We start from the raw sequence: 17,133 nt of genomic DNA, 5'->3' as shown, positions 1-17,133 counted from the left end.
ATTTTAAAAACAAAAACTAATCCACCAAAATAACAACAACAAAACTAACCAGCCACATCCTAATACCACTGGAGAATATAAAAGTGGGTAACAATATTAACAACTATAAGACAGTACCAAACAAAATTTAACAAATATTAAACAGTATTTATAGCCTGGCAAGAAAGAACTTGGTAGCAACACTGAAACTGAGCTTTGTGGTCGAAGACATGAGACTTCCCATTTTAGCGGTGTACTCCTAATGTTCTATTTCTGATAAACTACAAGTTATTTTGTACATACTTATAATTAGATTATAGGTATAGCTCAGAATAATGTGGAAATAAAATAAACATTACATATACAAATTAACATGAGTTAGATGGTGCCTTTTCCCCTTGTCTTCTTTCTTTCTACATGATGACCAAAATTTTTTTTAAAGCAAGCCAAAATATTCCCTTTTATTTTCTTTGAGCATTGACAAGAAATTCATCACTCCTCTAAAAAGAACACAAAAATCTCATCTTAAAGATAGTCCTTACAATAGAAAACGTGTTGTTGGTTTTTTGTATGATTTATTTTATTTTTGTTACAGATGTTTCTCCTTTTTTACCCCATTGACCCCCTCCTCCCCATCCCCCCCCCCCGCCCCGCCCCTGGCTTTGTTGTCCATGTCCATTGGTTATGCATACATGCATATAAGTTCTGTGGTTTATCTCTTCTCACCCCCCACCACCCCCTTTTCTGAGGGTTGTCAGTCTGTACCCTACTTCCATGTCTCTGGGTCTACTCTATTCCTCAGACTGTTATGTTCATTATATTCCACAAATAAGTGAGATCATGTGGTATTTGTCTTTTTCTGCTTGGCTTGTTTCACTTAGGATAATACTTTCCAGGTCCCTCCATGTTGTCTCAAAGGATAAGAGGTCTTTCTTTCTTACAACTGCATAGTACTCCATTGTGTATATGTACCACTGCTTTTTTATCCATTCGTCTACTGATGGACACTTGGGCTGTTTCCAGACTTAGCTATTGTAAATAGTGCTGCTATGAACATGGGGGTACATATATTCTTTCTGATTGGTGTTTTAGGCTTCTTAGAGTATATTCCTAGGAAGTGGGATCACTGGGTCAAATGGAAGTTCAATTTTTAATTTTTTGAGGTAACACCATATTGTTTTCCACAGTGGCTGCACCAGTCTGCATTCCCACCAGCAGTGCACTAGAGCCCCCTTTTCTCCACACCCTTGCCAACACTTGTTTGATGATTTGTTTGGCGGCCATTCTGACAGGTGTGAGGTGATACCTCATGAAAACATATGGTTTTAGTTTGTAGGACTGATTTTGGCACCAGTCTTCATTATTTCTCTACTGAAAACCAATTCAATTTCATCTAATCCTTGACTAACGTAGGAAATCCAGAAAGAGGAAAAGAAGTAACTGAAGCAGAACTTAAAATAATTTATTTGTAAAACTGGTACAAACCTAAATTCTAAAATAAATTCAAAACTAACTCCCAAAGCCCAGAATCATGACTACTCTGCTGTATAGCACTGCCATGTTTGCCCAAACTGGTAAATCATGCTACACTGGAAACCTGAGCCATGGTGTTAGAAAATCTATGAAATTCACTATTAAGTTGATTCAAGAAAGCCCCCACTTTAAGGACAAAATAGGATGCTTCTGGTGAGAAAGGCAGACAGCAGATTTCACAAAATGGTAAGAAGCTGGCAAAGATGAGGAGGGGGCATCAGTCTTTCTGTGGTCTAATCACAGTCGTCATCATTCTCATCACTATCTTGCTCCTTTTCTCCATCACTTGCTTCATCTTCACCATCCTAAGGGGCAAAGGATAATTAAATACTTTCGGTCATCTGGGTGACCCTGTGAATTATAATACTGCTCGCATAGGATTTAAAGCTGTACTTTATCACTGTGACAACAAATGATAGGTTTTAAACCATTCGTTGGAAAAGTGAGACCTGAGGCTCCCTCAGTTTTTATCATGACCTCTAAGCCAAGATCATGGAGGGAGGCTATTTGAAAATGATTTATGCCATTCTGCAACAACCAAATTTGCATAATTTAAAAATAAGCCATGGCCCTTCTGCTCTACTGCATGTATGTGACATAAGAACATAGGGGCCACGTAGTATAGAATGAAATGTTTGTTAAATTAAAAATTCTGGTGTATCTCAACAGGAATCCAGCATCAAATTCTCTTTGGCCTGCAACTGTAATCTGGGAGGGAAGTTAGGAGAAAGTACCAAACTAATAGGATATTGTCTGCCTCAAATTTTTTTGAGAAAAAGGTAGAGAGGTATACTATACAGAGGACTATGTAATAAAATAATTTTTCATATTAGATGACCTTTCTGCAACAACTTCAAATTGCATTATAGAGAGGTTCCACAGCAGGGGTTCTTAAATCTGAGCTTCTTGGGGTCTATTACCTCGCTGAATTGTACCAAAATATGAACATACAGTTTTCTCTAGCTTTCTTTAAAGTTTTAAAAGGTATGCCTTGGCTGGTTTGGCTCAGCAGTTAGAGTGTCAGCCCAATGAGTCAAGGGTTCGATTCTGATCAAGAGCGTATACCTCGGTTGCAGTTCTTCCCCGGCCCTGGTCGGGTCGTGTGGGAGGCAGTCAGTCAATGTGCTTCTATCACATTGATGCTTCTCTCTCCCTCCCTTCCTCTCTATCTAATGATAAATGGAAAAATATCCTCGGGTGAGAAATAAAAAAAATTACAAAAGTTATCTGTGGTAACCCAGAAAAAAATAAGGACCCCTACTCTTATTTAGTCCTCAGTAGTGGCAGCTTTTGATCATGTGCTTTCATCAAACGTATTGACATTTCTATTTTATATAGTAAAACAACATTTAAATGGTTAAACTCATTCTTCTCAACACTCAGAGAACATTCTGACCTTCTTTTCTCCCCTCTAGAATGATTTTAGAAAAGAATTCAGGGAAAATTCATGGAAGAGAATTTTCAACTCTGTAACATATGCCACAACTTGAGATAGTCAAGAGTGACTTTAAAATTGTGAGAGAAAAAAAAAAAAAAAGATTGTGAGGGGTTTGTTCCTGGTCCCCACCAAACTCATATAAGCCCTGGCCGGTTTTGTTCAGCAGTTAGAGCGTTGGCCTGCAGTCCGGAGAGACCCAGGTTTGGTTCCTGCTAGGGGCATGTACCTTGGTTGCAGTTTGTCCCTGGCCCTGATTGGGTCGTGTGGGTGGCAACCACTCGATGTGTCCCTTTCACGTCGATGCTTCTCTCTCTCTCTCGCTCCTTCCCACTCTATCTGAATAAAATATCAAAAAATGTCCTCGGGTGAGGATAAAAAAAAATCTCACATAAGCACAGAAGCTTTTTGGGAGGGAATGGAGATAGGCATAGAAGTCTTTGATCATACACAGAAATAGGGATCTTTTGCACTCTTTACCACTCAGAATATTGAAGAAAATGCAACATCAGTGCCACATTCTGGTGCTTTATGCAGACATACCCCCATTGCTTTGCTCTTGGAGACCTGGGATGATGCATCATTCTCACTATCATCTGCTGTGCTTTCCTGGGAATTCTGGGATATAATCTCTTCACCCTAAATGTGGTTGGGCCAAAATAAATAGTGGGGTTAAAGTGATCATATTTGGGGTCTCCAGGGGAGAAATGCTTAGTTTACAGGCAATACAAAGGAAGATATTCTAGCCAAACATGGTCAAACATGGGCACCAAACTGATTCAGCAACTAGAGAAGTAATAATTAACCCAAGGTTTCTGAGATGTGTGTGGCTCTGATACAACATGTAGTTTTTATAAAAAGTCCACCTTTGTATTCTAATATTACACTAGATTTTACAAGGCCAGACTCTTTCTGTTAATGTTGAATATAGTTCTAAAATTTCCCAAATACCTTAAGGTATATGGGCACCAACACACCAACCACAAACAGCCATGTAGTGGCTGAAGGACAGTACACCAAAGTGGTTTAAGAACATCAATTTTAGAACAGAACTGTCTGGACTCAAACCTTGGCTCCACTTGCTTTATTGTTGAATGACTTAGGTAAATTATTTAACCTCTCTGAGCTTCAATTTTCTCATGGAAACAATAGTATCTACTTCATAAGGTTGACGTGAAGAAAGAAAGCTAATTTTCTGGGGTGCTATTTTTTTCACATGTAAGATTATAAAGCTCAGATATGGTAAGCACGAATAAGAAGGGCTTGGACCTTACTTGAAAAATGCTGTAACTCCAAAGCAGCATTAACCAGATAATAATTTCATGAATAAGAGAGACTGGTTTAAAATAAAAACAAAACAATTTTTTTTTGAAGTCCGTATATGAGCCCTTTATTAACCAGCTGGTGTCTGATTCCGAACACCCCTGTGACAGAGTCTTCGGAATCAGCCCAATTTTTTAAAGTTTGTTCATATACAAAAATGTTGTTATGAATTTACCCTCAGTAGGGCTTAAGGTACTTCTGGCTGAGGAGAGAGGTTTTATGGATATGACTCCTCTGTCTCCGAGGTCTTGTTTGGATCAGTGGCACGTTTTGGCGCTTTCACTGGCTAGGATGAGGTGTGCAGCTGTGACCAGGGCCCATAGGCAATGTACCCTAACTTAAAAGAGCTCAATGGCCCAGACTTAAGAGAAAAACAGTCTTATTGACAGGGAGGTCATGAAGAGAAAAACAGTCTTACTGACAGGGCAGAGCTTAGGTGACCTCCCTCACATACCTTCCAAAGTTCTCGCAAAGAAATGGAGTAGGGGATTATCACTAGTAGGGCCCCAAACTTACCTGTAAATCCCGGTTTTTGAGATTACCCAGCCAGAAAGCTTCTCTGCAATTATTGAGGATAAGCATGGCTTTCACTCTGCAAACTAACAGCTCCAGGGTCTTTTTGAGCAAAGGCACATGTTTGGTGAGTTTCATGTCCTGATGAATCTGAATGGAAACAAATCCACCTAACTCATCTGGTTTCTCATCATGCTTCCACATTCCCTATACTGAAACTTGTACTCCTGACATCCTGAACACAGTATAAGAGCATAAGCCCTGCCGGTATAGGCCAGAGACATGTTCCATCAAACTGCAGTAGTTTGGCAAAATACTCCAAAGAGAACTCTGTCCTTCAAGCAAAGAGAGCTTAGAAGACATATCACCAACACCTCTAGGTTCCTCTTCATAACCTCTATTGACTAATTATCAATGAGTTTAACTAAAATATTCTTGAACATGTATTACCCTGATATTAAACAATGGAGAGTAGCCTTGTTTAGCTGAGAGAGTCCTTAAAATTCCACTGTTCAGTACCTTCTAAAGTTAGAAGCAGGGTAGGAGGTAACAGAAACTGGATCCAAAAATCATTGGTTTGCTAGTGACTACAGAACTCTATGGTTCTGTGCTCCTTCAGACAAAAAGTGACAGTGGTTGAATTATAGGCTGCAAGGAGGAAAGTCCTTTAATGCTAAAATGTTCTCACAGGAGACAGATGTGTTCCTTGACAAGAAAGTAGTAAAGCTGAAAAGTGCTAAAGATAGCTACTTTTAGAAACACCTCGTCTCCTGCAGAGTCATCACTTACACAATATTCCTCCTACCCCATATATTTTGTAGCAGTAACACATCCATCAACATTCCATATCTCTCACCAAAGAAGGAAATAGGGCTATGGAGATTGAGCCACATTTCAGATGCAGAGACTCCTCTCTAGATGACTGCCCGATTTTAACCAGGACCTAAGGATTTGACCACTTTGAATAAACTGCCTTTGGAGACACAGTCCCAGAAATAAAGGTTCTAGAAGGGTAAAAAAGGAAGAAGGAACTGAAGCCTATGTATCTCTCAATCACAACTGTTGATGAAGCCATGTGCTTTGCTTTCCCTCTTACCTTGGAATGCCCACACAGGTGGTGAAGTAGCCTTGTGTTCAACTGGAAGGTTTCCAGTAAGCTCAGTACATCTTCCTATAACCAATAAAATCCATAAATGCCATTTGAAATACTCTCATTTCATTTAAGATGCAAGATATCCTTGCAACCAAGGACTCCAAAGAGGATAAACCTTGCAGGTTCCAGCTATATATCAACAATCATCTTAATTTGGCCCTAAATAGGAGAAGTGCTATCTAGCTGTCTTCCTTCCTCTCTTTCTAGTTTATGAGAGACCAACTGAATACTGTAAGAGAGTTTTATAAAGTTCAATTTGCTAAATATGTATAAGAAATCATCTTTTTCTATCCTGATTTCACTACTCTAGCCCTGAATCCCACTTGGCTAAAAAAATACTCTGAAGTTTGTCCATTATAACAGCAAAGAGTTTAAGAAACAAGTGAGTTATTAAAAAAGAAAAAAATTCCTGAAAGTAGAACCAGAGAAGCACAAAAAATAAGCAAACACCACATTGATATATGAGATTCTAGGAGTGCAGCAACACACTAACATCAAGCTATAAGGAATGACCACTCCCAGATCTGGAATAGAAATAGGAAGGTGGGTTTCAACCAGGTGTCTTAGCTCAGCCTACTTTTAGAATATTCCATCTTAAATGGGCATCTCCAGTGATAGCTAAAGTGGACCAAAGGCGCCCAAGTAGAACTGTGACTCAGAACCGGGGCAAGGGGACTGCCCCCATGCCCAGCCCAGGAGTCACCATGGATGTATCTTCTGAACAAACTATATAGAGATTGTTTTTGCTCTCTGTGCTCAGTTCTTACCCGGTGTTTTCTAAAACTGAAGTCCAGGAGCGGCATACACTGCTTCAGAAATACCTCCACAAAGAGACGCCCATACTGAAGAAGAGAAAAACAATGGTGATGACCTCTAGCCAAGGTCTTTCACCTAAAAGGGTTTTATTTTCTTATTTTTGTGTATAAAAAAATATATTGTGAGGGGTCCAAAAGTTAATTTGGAGAATGTAGATTAATGCAAAACTAAGTGGGCCTGCTAACTAAGCCCAGAATTAGGCAGATTTAACTACTCTAGACACAACCAATGAGCAAGGGCTTTGTTCAGCTTAAGAATGAGAGCACAGCCCTGGCCAATTGTGCTTAGTGGTTAGAGCGTCGGCCCGAGGACTGAAGAGTCGCAGGTTTGATTCTGTTCAAGGGCACGTACCTCAGTGGCGGTGCATCCCCAGCCCTGATGGGGTCGTGAGGGAGGCAACCAGTCGATGTGTCCCTCTCACGATGATATTTCTCTCTCTCTCTCTCTCTCTCTCCCTCCCTCCCTCCCTCTCTCCCACTCTATCTGAAGATAAAACAGAAAAATATCTTCGGGTGAGGATTTAAAAAAAAAAGAATGACAGCACAGCCCAGCCAGTGTGGCTCACTGGTTGAGCACTGACCATGGATCAAGAGATTGCTGGTTCAATTCTCGGTCACGGCACATGCCTGGGTTGTGGGCTTGATCCCCAGTGGGGTGTGTACAGGAGGCAGCCAATCAGTCTGTCAATGATGTTTCTATCTCTCTCTCCCTTCCTCTCTCTCTAAAAAGTCAATAAGAGCCCTGGCTGGTTTGGCTCAGTGGTTAGAGCGTTGGCCTGCAGTCCAGAGAGACCCGGGTTCGGTTTCCGCTAAGGGTATGTGCCTCGGTTGCAGTTTGTCCCCGGCCCTGGTTGGGTCATGCAGGTGGCATCCACTCAATGTGTCCCTTTCATGTCGATGTTTCTCTCTCTCTCTCTCTCTCTTCCTCTCTCTCCCTCCCACTCTATCTGAACAAAAAATAAAAAAAAGTCCTCGAGTGAGGATAAAAAATGCCAATAAGACATTAAAAAAAGAATGAGAGCATAGAAGAACAGAGGGGAACCCCATGTCCCTGAGGACAACTTACTTCCAAGAAGAAAAAATTGGGTAGAGCTAAGATAGCACCTGCCCAATTGCCAAATTTACCAATCAGGTAAATCACTCCCCTTACTCATCCATCTCCCACACTGGCACGTGGGTGGAATGAGTGAAAAGGGAGAGGCCAGGAGATAAGAATGGGGAGACATCCATTTGGAAGGAACCATCAAAAATGGGGGAGAAGCATTCTCCCTGTAACATTCACTAGTTCCTAATCCACTGGGTATACCATCAAATCTAGGGTTAATCTGGGCTATTCAACAGAGAGAGGAGTTCAGTAGTTATAAGAATATCAGCTCTCACATTCATGAAGCCACCCATGGGCTTTATTTATTGATTTATTTGTTATTTTTTTCCTCACCCCTGGGCTTTAAAAAGAGGAATCGTGCACTCCTTCTTCCTTGTTGCCTGGGAAGGAATGGCAGGGAGTGACTATCGCTCCTGAAGTCAGCTGCCCTGAAGCCACTCCTCTTAGTTCTAAGACTTGAACCAAAAGTTTTCAAACTCATAGGAAACTTGGTTTCTCTAGTTATCCAAGTAGTATAGGACAAGGTATCCACTGTTTTTTCTATACTACCATCTGTTAGCACAGATCTGGAGACTCTGGTTTGTGAACAAAGTTTAAGCAATTTCCTCCCAGTTGAAGCCCTCTCAAGAAAGACACACAGGAAAAATAACAAAGGGGGGGTCAGTCTCTCACCTTCAAACATACATGCAGAACAGGACGACTATCAAACACCTGGAGACATGAAAGGCAAAAAACCAAAGCTGAGGTCTGCTGCATTGAGCATCCCAGCATATTTCTCACTGTACAAAGCATAGCTCTGGGTGTTGCAGAGAATTCTAAAATGAAGAAAGCCTGTCAACAGTTAAATTAATCACAAAGTAGAATAAAACAATCACCATGATTAAAGTTTGAAAAAAGAAAGAGGGGAGCAAAAAAGGACAAGAAATTGATTCCAAATGGGGATGTTAAGAAGAGAGCATTTCGGCCAGTGTGTCTCAGTGGATTGAGCGTCATCCCATGGACTGAGATTTCAGTTCAATTCCCGGTCAGGGCACATGCCCGGGTTGCAGGCTCGATCCCAGTAGGGGGCATGCAGGAGGCAGCCAACGGATGTTTCTCTCTCACATTAATGTTTCTAGCTCTCTCTCCCTTCTTCTCTCTAAAAAAATCAATAAAAACATATATTTTTTAAAAAGAGGGCATTATAGAGGTCCAAAACCTTATCTGAAGCCTTAAGAAAGAGTGGATGAGAGGTGGAAAGGAGAATATGACATTGTAAGCTGGGGAATAGCCTGAGCAAAATCATAGAGTGAGTGCAAGCAGAATGTTGAGGAGTAAAGAAGGCATTCAGGGTTGGAAGAGGGAGATAGTGGGAGAATGACCTGTGGAAGGAGCCATTACATAATAAGTATTGTGGCACAGATGATAAGGAAGAAGGGAGAGAAGGAAAAGACATCGCCTAGGGAGAGAAGGGGTGATCCAGGATGGGTAGGGGCAGAAGGGAAGAAGAACAGGACCCAAGGAATGATGGGGAGAGAAACAGGGAGAGTCCATTTTGGAAACCAAGATCCTTGTTGGTGTCTACAGTCATCCAGTGAGATGGGTCAAGGAGTCTCTGTACTCACCTTTATCAGGTTTATGAGGATACTGAAGTCTCGAACAGCCATGTTCCAGTACAGGAGCTTCTCTTCATGAATCTAGGGACAGCCAAGAACACAGGTGCTTTGAATCACAACAAAATATGTCTCTTTCTGTACTCCTACTAATACATGGTTCTTGAATTACACAAATATTTAGAGGCTTAAGCCAATTATCTTCCTAAAAAGGTATGGCGACTAGTGCACCCCCAAGATCGTTCTCAGGCCTGCATATATATGATAACATCAGGGTATCTTACAGAGACTTTTAATACGATGACTCTTCTTCAGTAATTTCCAGATCGAAAAAAGCCTCTGAAATACATCTACTGGCCATCGGCTCCCTGTGGCTTCTCTGATTCCCTATGCTAGCCTATGCTCTTAGTGGTTCTAGCTTAGTTCTGTTTAGCAGGCTACCAAGGCCCTGGACCACTGCATCTCAAATAGGCTGGTTTACCTCATGCTGTCTCATAAGCAGCATGAAGGTGCCAGGCACATGAAGCTGCACCTAAAGACATTTTTTCCAGAGCTAGGGCTGATGGAGCAGTCCAAGATTTCCCTGTGTAGTAACCAGAAAAAACAGAGCCCAATTTTTACCTCCAACTAGAAGGAAAGGAAATTAAGCCAGGAGATCTTTGAAAAAAATTCCTGGATCTCAGTAAATCAAAGGAAATAGCTTAGAGAAAACCTGGATCCAAAGAAGTACAGCAGATCCTCCAGACCGCACACTAATGCTCTAACCGCTGAGCCAAACCAGCCAGGGCTAGATCCTCGAATAATGGCGTTTCATTTAATGTCATTTTGTTGTAACAAGGAAAAACAAATCAATTCACACCCAGGGCCACTTTCTGTGTGCAGTTTGCACATTTTCTTCTTGTCTGAATAGGTCTGTTCCAGGTATTCCCGTTTCCTCCCACACCCCAAAGATGTGCTCGTTAGCTTAATTGGCATGTCTAATGTTCCAATCTGAGTGAGTGTGTGTGTGAATGTGAGAAAGCCTTGAGATGGGTGTCCTGTCTGGGTGGGTTCTTTTCTTGCACCCTGAGCTGCCAGGATTGGTTCTGGCCATCCTGACTCTGAACTGGTATAAATGGGTTTGAAAATAATCATCTTACTTGCTTTTATTAATCTTTCTTAAAAATATGTATAGCTCTCATTTATTTCAATGTTTAATATCAGAAGTGTTTTGGGTCTTTATTTAAAAGCTTGGTAATGTTTTTGTGACCAGAAATATGCTGTATTAACTTAACTCTTCTTTATGTGAATTAGCCTATGGTAAATTGGTTTAGTTATACAAAGTTTTGCTTAAAGATACAATTTCTTTTTTTTTTTTTATCCTCACCCGAGGACACTTTTTCATTTTTTGTTCAGGTAGAGTGGGAGAGAGAGGAACAGCGAGAGAGAGAAACATCGATGTGAAAGGAACACATTGAGTGGTTGCCACCGGCACAACCGACCAGGGCGGGGGACAAACTGCAACCGAGGTACGTGCCCTTAGCGGGAACTGAACCCGGGTCTCTCAGGACCGCAGGCTGACGCTCTAACCGCTGAGCCAAACCGGCCAGGGCTAAAGATACAATTTCTAAGAACCTATCAACAATATTGAGGATTTACTGTAATCCAAAGTCTATTTCTTGGGGTGGGAGTATTTGACTCACCTGTTGAGAATCTGTTGCTGTGCCAGCCTGAAGACCTTTGACCGTCTTCTCTAGTTCAGCCATCATCACATGGAAGAAAATGACAAAGGTGTGCCTAGAAGAGGGGAAGGACATGCACACCCACACAATGACGCACTGTTTAGAAAGCTTCCTGGGAAGTGCCAAGGAACCAAAAGTCATTTCCTTCCCTACCTCTCTGAATGTCCTTTCAATGGGGTCTGCTGTAAAAGGATGGGGGTGGTGATAAGAATTTAGAAATGAGCCCAAAAAAGATGGCCTGTGAAACAATGGAATTAACTTTATGAAGGGAGATAGTGTGGTGGTATGGAAAGAGCAGTGAAGTACTGATGAAAAGATCCAACTTTAGGTTCCTAGTTCCATATTTACTTTATTGCCTGTACAAGCTTAAGTAAGTTCTCCCTCGAACCCTCATTTTTCTCATCAGTAAGATAGGATTAATGATACACCTCACAGGATCCTCAAAAGGATCAAATGAGATAAAAAATGTAAAATGCTTTATAAACTGTAAACACTATAGGAATGTAAGATAACTATTAATATTATGAGACACAAAATCCATTAAGTGAGCCCTGGACGGTGTTGCTCAGTGGTTAGAATGTTGCCTCATGTATGGAAGGGTCACAGGCTTGATTCCTGGTCAGGGCACATACCCAGTTTGTGGGTCAAGATAGGTGGCAACCAATCAATGTTTCTTTCTCACATTGATGTCTCTTTCTCTCTCTCCCCCTACCTCTCTCTCTCAAATCAATGAAAAAAATAAAAACAAAAAACAGCAACAAAACAAAAAACAGCCTCGGGTGAGAATGGAAAACACCACCACCAACAACAAAAAACAACCATTGCCCTGGCTAGTATGGTTCAATGATTAGAGTGTCAGCCCTTGGACCAAAGGGTCAGGGGTTCGATTCCTGGTCAAGGGCATGTACCTGGGTTGCAGGTTCAATCCTTGGCCCTGGTTGGGGTGCGTGCAGGAGGCAACCAATCAATGGGGGGAAAGTTTCTTTGGGTGAGGATTAACAAAAAAATACCCATTAAGTGAGACATACATGGTTAGATACAATCAATTTATTCTTTTAAAGGTGTTTAAAATATTGGAAAAATAATCTGTTTAAAGGATGAAAATACTGATAAAAGTTTAGTGACTACTCATTACCTTTTAAGACTGTAACAACTAAAAATTCATTCCTCAATAAGGTTCTTTCACATAGTTTGGCTGAGAGCCCCTTGAAAAGAATGCAGGCAGACATACTGTATGTTAAATGAATGACTGTACCTACCATCTGTTTCAGAATCAGATGAAGAGTAAGGTAGTTACTTGAAAACTACATATATTGGATAGTGTGATTCTAACTTAGGAAAAGACCCACAGGAGAGAACTCCCTTACCTGGTCAACGTAGGGAATGTGGAAGATGATGCATCTTTGGAAGATTTGATCAGTTCTGGGACACCAACACCAGCAATCTCCTCTATGGCCTTCAGAACACTGTCTGTATGCTCCAGGTAGATGCTGCATTGAGAGTCATAGGAATATGAACACATGTTACAGAATTCCTAAATCAAGATTTCTTTCTTGAGATATTACCAGGTATTTAGCTTTAGTACTGAGATAAAAAAAAATTTAAATAAAGATTCCAGAAACATGACAGGTAAGAAAATGATGTCTCAATTATAAATACAGTTAGACATCTTGGAAGTGATGAATGTATTTTGGATATGGTAGGCAATTAATAAATAATTGATTTGCTGGTTAACCAAGCAGGATACAACTGCAGACTCCTCCTCATCCTCTTTGACTCAATAAGAAACTAGATGACAATGGAAAACATAACTAGAGGATCTTATGATCCACCTTTTCTAAATTTTGTTAATTTCTAATCTATTTCATTGCTTCCAAGTTCTCCCTAACCAAGGTAATTTCTCAGTCTTTGACTAGATGACAGACCCCAACAGTGGCAAAATGGAAGGCTATTTGGCTCATGGAGAGAAACAGCGCACCTCACCTCAGCAAATCATGGAGCTGGTCATTAGGGATGCTGCTCTTCTCTTTTTCCCCACTTGGCCACACCCGACAGAGGAAATGTCTGGCCAGGGAAGCTGTTGGAGAAACAAGACAAAGTTATCTCACACATGGAAAATAGACCTCACTCTGTTTGTCAGGCTTTGGGGGATGATTACTGATAAAAATAATTATTCTTTCTATTTACTATAAAGTTCCTAGTCTAACAGACAATTTGAAAAACGCTGTCATGGGTTTCTGTTTCACTGGCCCTTCTATCAGAAATAAATGCATTTGTCTAAGACCCAAAATGTCCCACCCTCCCACCCTATCCTAACACACACACACACCTATGAACTACACAGACACACACACAGAGAAAGGGCAGTGGGCCCTGGCCAGTTTGGCTCAGCAGTTAGAGCATCAGCCTATGGTCCAGAGAGACCCAGGTTCAGTTCCCGCTAAGGGCATGTACTTTAGTTGCAGTTTGTCCCTGGCCCTGGTTGGGTCATGCGGGTGGCAGCCAAACGATGTGTCCCTTTCACATCGATGTTCCTTTCTCTCTCTCTTCCTCTCCCTCCCTCCCACTCTAGCTGAATAAAAAAATGGAAAAATGTCCTCAGGTGAGGATAAAAAAAAAATATATATATATATATATATATATGTATATATATATATATATATTTAAAAAAAAGAAAGGGCAGTGGGAAAGCCAATCTTGTTCCTCCTGGGCAAGCCAAAAAGCAGTAGCCTCATAGATGCAGACCAAACTTTCCCCTTTTAATCAACAGGGAATAATAAAGATTGATTTGCATTTTCTTCCTACTTTCTGTCTGTGTTGTCAGTTAGGATGTATAATCAATGAGCTGCATCCCCAGAGCTATGATAAAAGACAGTTAAAAGAAAAAAAAAATTCATGAATGGGGTCAGGTCTTTCTTTATACTTAATCCTAATTTCCCCTTTTTCTCCCATCTTATAAACCTCATGGTTTATGTCTCTTTTTTCTCAAATGTCTCACATAATTTAAAAAAATAAGATAAAATAAAAGGATAGGAATAATCAGAAGCAAAAAAAAATTATTTAGCCAATTGAAGTAACCAAATTCAAACTAAGCAATATCACCAGAGATCAGTCATACAGCTCCTTCTGGGGAAATGTCCTTCTTGGTATATAGCAAGAGGGCACATCTACAGTTATGGAGGGATTTACGTGTAAAACAAACAAGTTCCTAGGAAGCCCTAAGTTTACAAGCTTGAGTTATTAATCCTATTTGTGAAGATGATAAAAAAGAGGATCTGGGCCCATCACCAATTTTTCCTTTGTTCTTAGTAGGAGCTGTAGATTTCGCCAAAATGACCATCAAAAGTCTGATGAGATAAAGAGCAGATTGGAAACTGGGAATGCTGTGATGGAAATTCTGCAAGTAATGGAAGCTTTGGCTGTAAGGAGAAAAGAAATTTAAAAAATATCACAAGTATTATCTAAATCCATGAGTTGTCCAAGTCCATTTAGGTGTTTGATGGTTAAACAGAATCCTCTTTTTCAGGTGCTTTAGTAGCAACCTTCTTTCAAGACATTGACAGAGAACTGTAACTTTGTATGGAGAAAGCTAGGACAGTCAATGTGTCTCTCTCACGTCGATGTTTCTCTCTCTCTCTTCCTCTTTCTCTCCCTCCCGCTCTATCTGAAGATAAATGCAAAAATGTCCTTGGGTGAGGATCTAAAAAATATATATATATATATGTACTATATATGGTCAGCTTTCAATACAGTGAAGTAATGGGGGATGGGAGTCACAATTAATCCAAAATTGTAGCTGAAATAAAATTAGAGTCAATTTCTGATTGATTGGTGGAAAGGAGATAAAATAAATTTAAAAGTATTGTATTTAAAATGAAATAAAACCCTGCCTTAAAGGTAGAGATGACAAGTATTGATTGAAGACCCAGTGATAGACAAGGCTATCAGGGGAGGTGAGAGAAAGACCCAATTACTCTGGCTGAAGCTGGGGTAGGAGGCTGGGAACCCTGTCCCTTAGATCTCCTTCAGCTCCCTCCTCCACTGCCTAGCCCTCAACCTAGGCTCCTTTTCTGCCAATATTGGGGAAAAGATACAGGCAATCAGTGTTAACTAGCTGCTACTTAATTACCTAATCCTACTGAGAGACAGAGTAGATCTTAGGATAATCAAAAGTTGACTGTAGATGGTCAGTGCTGTCACTGTCATTACTGGAAAAGGCAAATTTTACATGATAAAAGATGCATAAAGACTTAGAATGATTTGTTCAGTAGTTTCTAATGCTTCAGGATTTATCTGAATACACAGGAGAGAAAGCTACCTGAGGAAAAATACCTAAAAATGTCAATTTCCCTCACACCTATGGAGACACCAAAATTATTTCCAAGAAATCTTGTTCCTAGGAGCTTCCTGGTAAACTCTCTGGAATATGTAGTTGAACTCACCTAAGCAGTTCCTCCAAAGGCTGGTCAGGCTCTCTTGGCTTCAGTCGGTTAGTAAGGACCTCAAGGGCCGAGTATAGTAAATTCTGATTTTCAGGTTGAAAAAATCCACTCCTACAGGAAAGTCAAGGTAAGATGTTTTAGCTTAGTTTCAGAAAGACTGCTTGGACAGTATTTGAGGATCCTGGCCTCCAGTTTGTACCATCAATAAGTCAACAGAGAAAAGCAGAACTAAAGTACTAAAAGTACTCAAGTGCCAAATTCAGCCATAGCTCTGAGTATCAGACTAGAAGTTGAAATGTGCCTAAAACAGTCTTTCCTTAAAGACCTGAGTTCACGTAGATTTAGTTTCAACAGAAAATGTTCTCCTTCATTCCCTACATTTTAGAGATAAGTATGTCTTCTCTAAAAAAATAGGAATAATTTTGTCAAATTGCTAAATCAATGTCTAATCCATAGTAGGTGCTCAATAAAGAACTTATTCCGCTCTGGCCGGTTTGGCTCAGTGGTTGGAGCATTGGCCTGAGGACCAGAGAGTCCGGGGTTCAGTTCCCGCTAGGGGCATGTACCAAAAAAAAAAAAAAAGAACTTATTCCTTCTTCTATATGAACAAGTCTTAACTATGCTATCTTCAGATTACCTTTCCTTCTGTACCTTTCTTTTCACCATCACTCTTGGCCAGGCCCTTATCATCACATGCACAGATCATGGTGACACTTTTGACTGGTCTTTTTGCATTTCTTTCTAAAACACTGTTTTCATTATACAATGATCCCCAAACTCCAAAATTGCTCTCCCGGACAATATTCAAATTCTTCATCCTAATCCTCGAGGCCCAATACATACAATCTGACCCCCTAGATCTGCTCCTCTAGAAAAATTTCCACATCACTAGTGATAGTCATTCTTCCTTTCAACAAGTATATTCTGAGGGCCTGTTATGAGTCAGGTTCATTTCTTTTTCTTTGGATAGCCTTATTGAGGTAAAATTGACATACAATAAACTGCATGTGTTTAAAATGTTGACTTTATCAGTTGACTTACATATAAACCCATGAAGCCATCCCCACAATGAAAATAATAAACATATCCATTACCACCAAAAATTTCCGTATATTCCTTTGTAATCCATCTCTCCCCTCCATCTTCCTGCCCAGTGCTAGGCAACCACTGACCTGTTTTCTATCACTATAAGATTATATGCTTTTCTAGAATTTCATATAAATGGACTCAAATATTAAATACTCTTATGGTCTTCCTTTTAATTCAGTATAATTCCTTTTCCATCCATGTTGTTGTATGTAGTATTCCAACATACAGATATACCACCTTTTATCCATTCACCATTTGATGAACATGGAGTTGTTTCCAGTTTGGAGCTATTACAGATAAAGCTGCTATAAACATTTATGCAGACAGCCCTGGCCGGTTTTGCTCAATGGTTAGAGCATCGCCTTGCGGACCAGAGCGTCTCAGGTTCGGTTCCCGCTAAGGGCACGTACCTCAGTTGCAGTTTGTCCCCGGC

General features: G+C 40.4%; 1 protein-coding gene across 1 annotated transcript in view; it reads right to left on the bottom strand.

Moving 5' to 3' along the window:
• Positions 1 to 1,730: 1,730 nt before the first annotated feature.
• The window catches only part of FANCD2 (FA complementation group D2), a 68,894-nt gene continuing 53,491 nt past the window's right edge, over positions 1,731 to 17,133 (bottom strand). The window contains exons 32-43 of the mRNA XM_036266747.1: positions 15,612 to 15,722; positions 14,458 to 14,588; positions 13,153 to 13,246; positions 12,537 to 12,659; positions 11,131 to 11,224; positions 9,461 to 9,532; positions 8,529 to 8,567; positions 6,704 to 6,778; positions 5,880 to 5,954; positions 4,787 to 4,933; positions 3,491 to 3,586; positions 1,731 to 1,817 (exon numbers count right to left, since the gene is read on the bottom strand). Of these exons, the coding sequence (XP_036122640.1) occupies positions 1,746 to 1,817; positions 3,491 to 3,586; positions 4,787 to 4,933; positions 5,880 to 5,954; positions 6,704 to 6,778; positions 8,529 to 8,567; positions 9,461 to 9,532; positions 11,131 to 11,224; positions 12,537 to 12,659; positions 13,153 to 13,246; positions 14,458 to 14,588; positions 15,612 to 15,722 (1,129 nt within the window). The 3' untranslated portion in view covers positions 1,731 to 1,745. The remainder of the gene's footprint in view (positions 1,818 to 3,490; positions 3,587 to 4,786; positions 4,934 to 5,879; positions 5,955 to 6,703; positions 6,779 to 8,528; positions 8,568 to 9,460; positions 9,533 to 11,130; positions 11,225 to 12,536; positions 12,660 to 13,152; positions 13,247 to 14,457; positions 14,589 to 15,611; positions 15,723 to 17,133) is intronic.

This window comes from Molossus molossus, unplaced genomic scaffold (genome assembly GCF_014108415.1).
Source record: "Molossus molossus isolate mMolMol1 unplaced genomic scaffold, mMolMol1.p scaffold_m16_p_18, whole genome shotgun sequence".
NCBI lineage: Eukaryota > Metazoa > Chordata > Mammalia > Chiroptera > Molossidae > Molossus > Molossus molossus.
The sequence above is the reverse complement of the archived record's forward strand: the minus strand, read 5'-3'. Positions and strand labels throughout refer to the sequence as shown.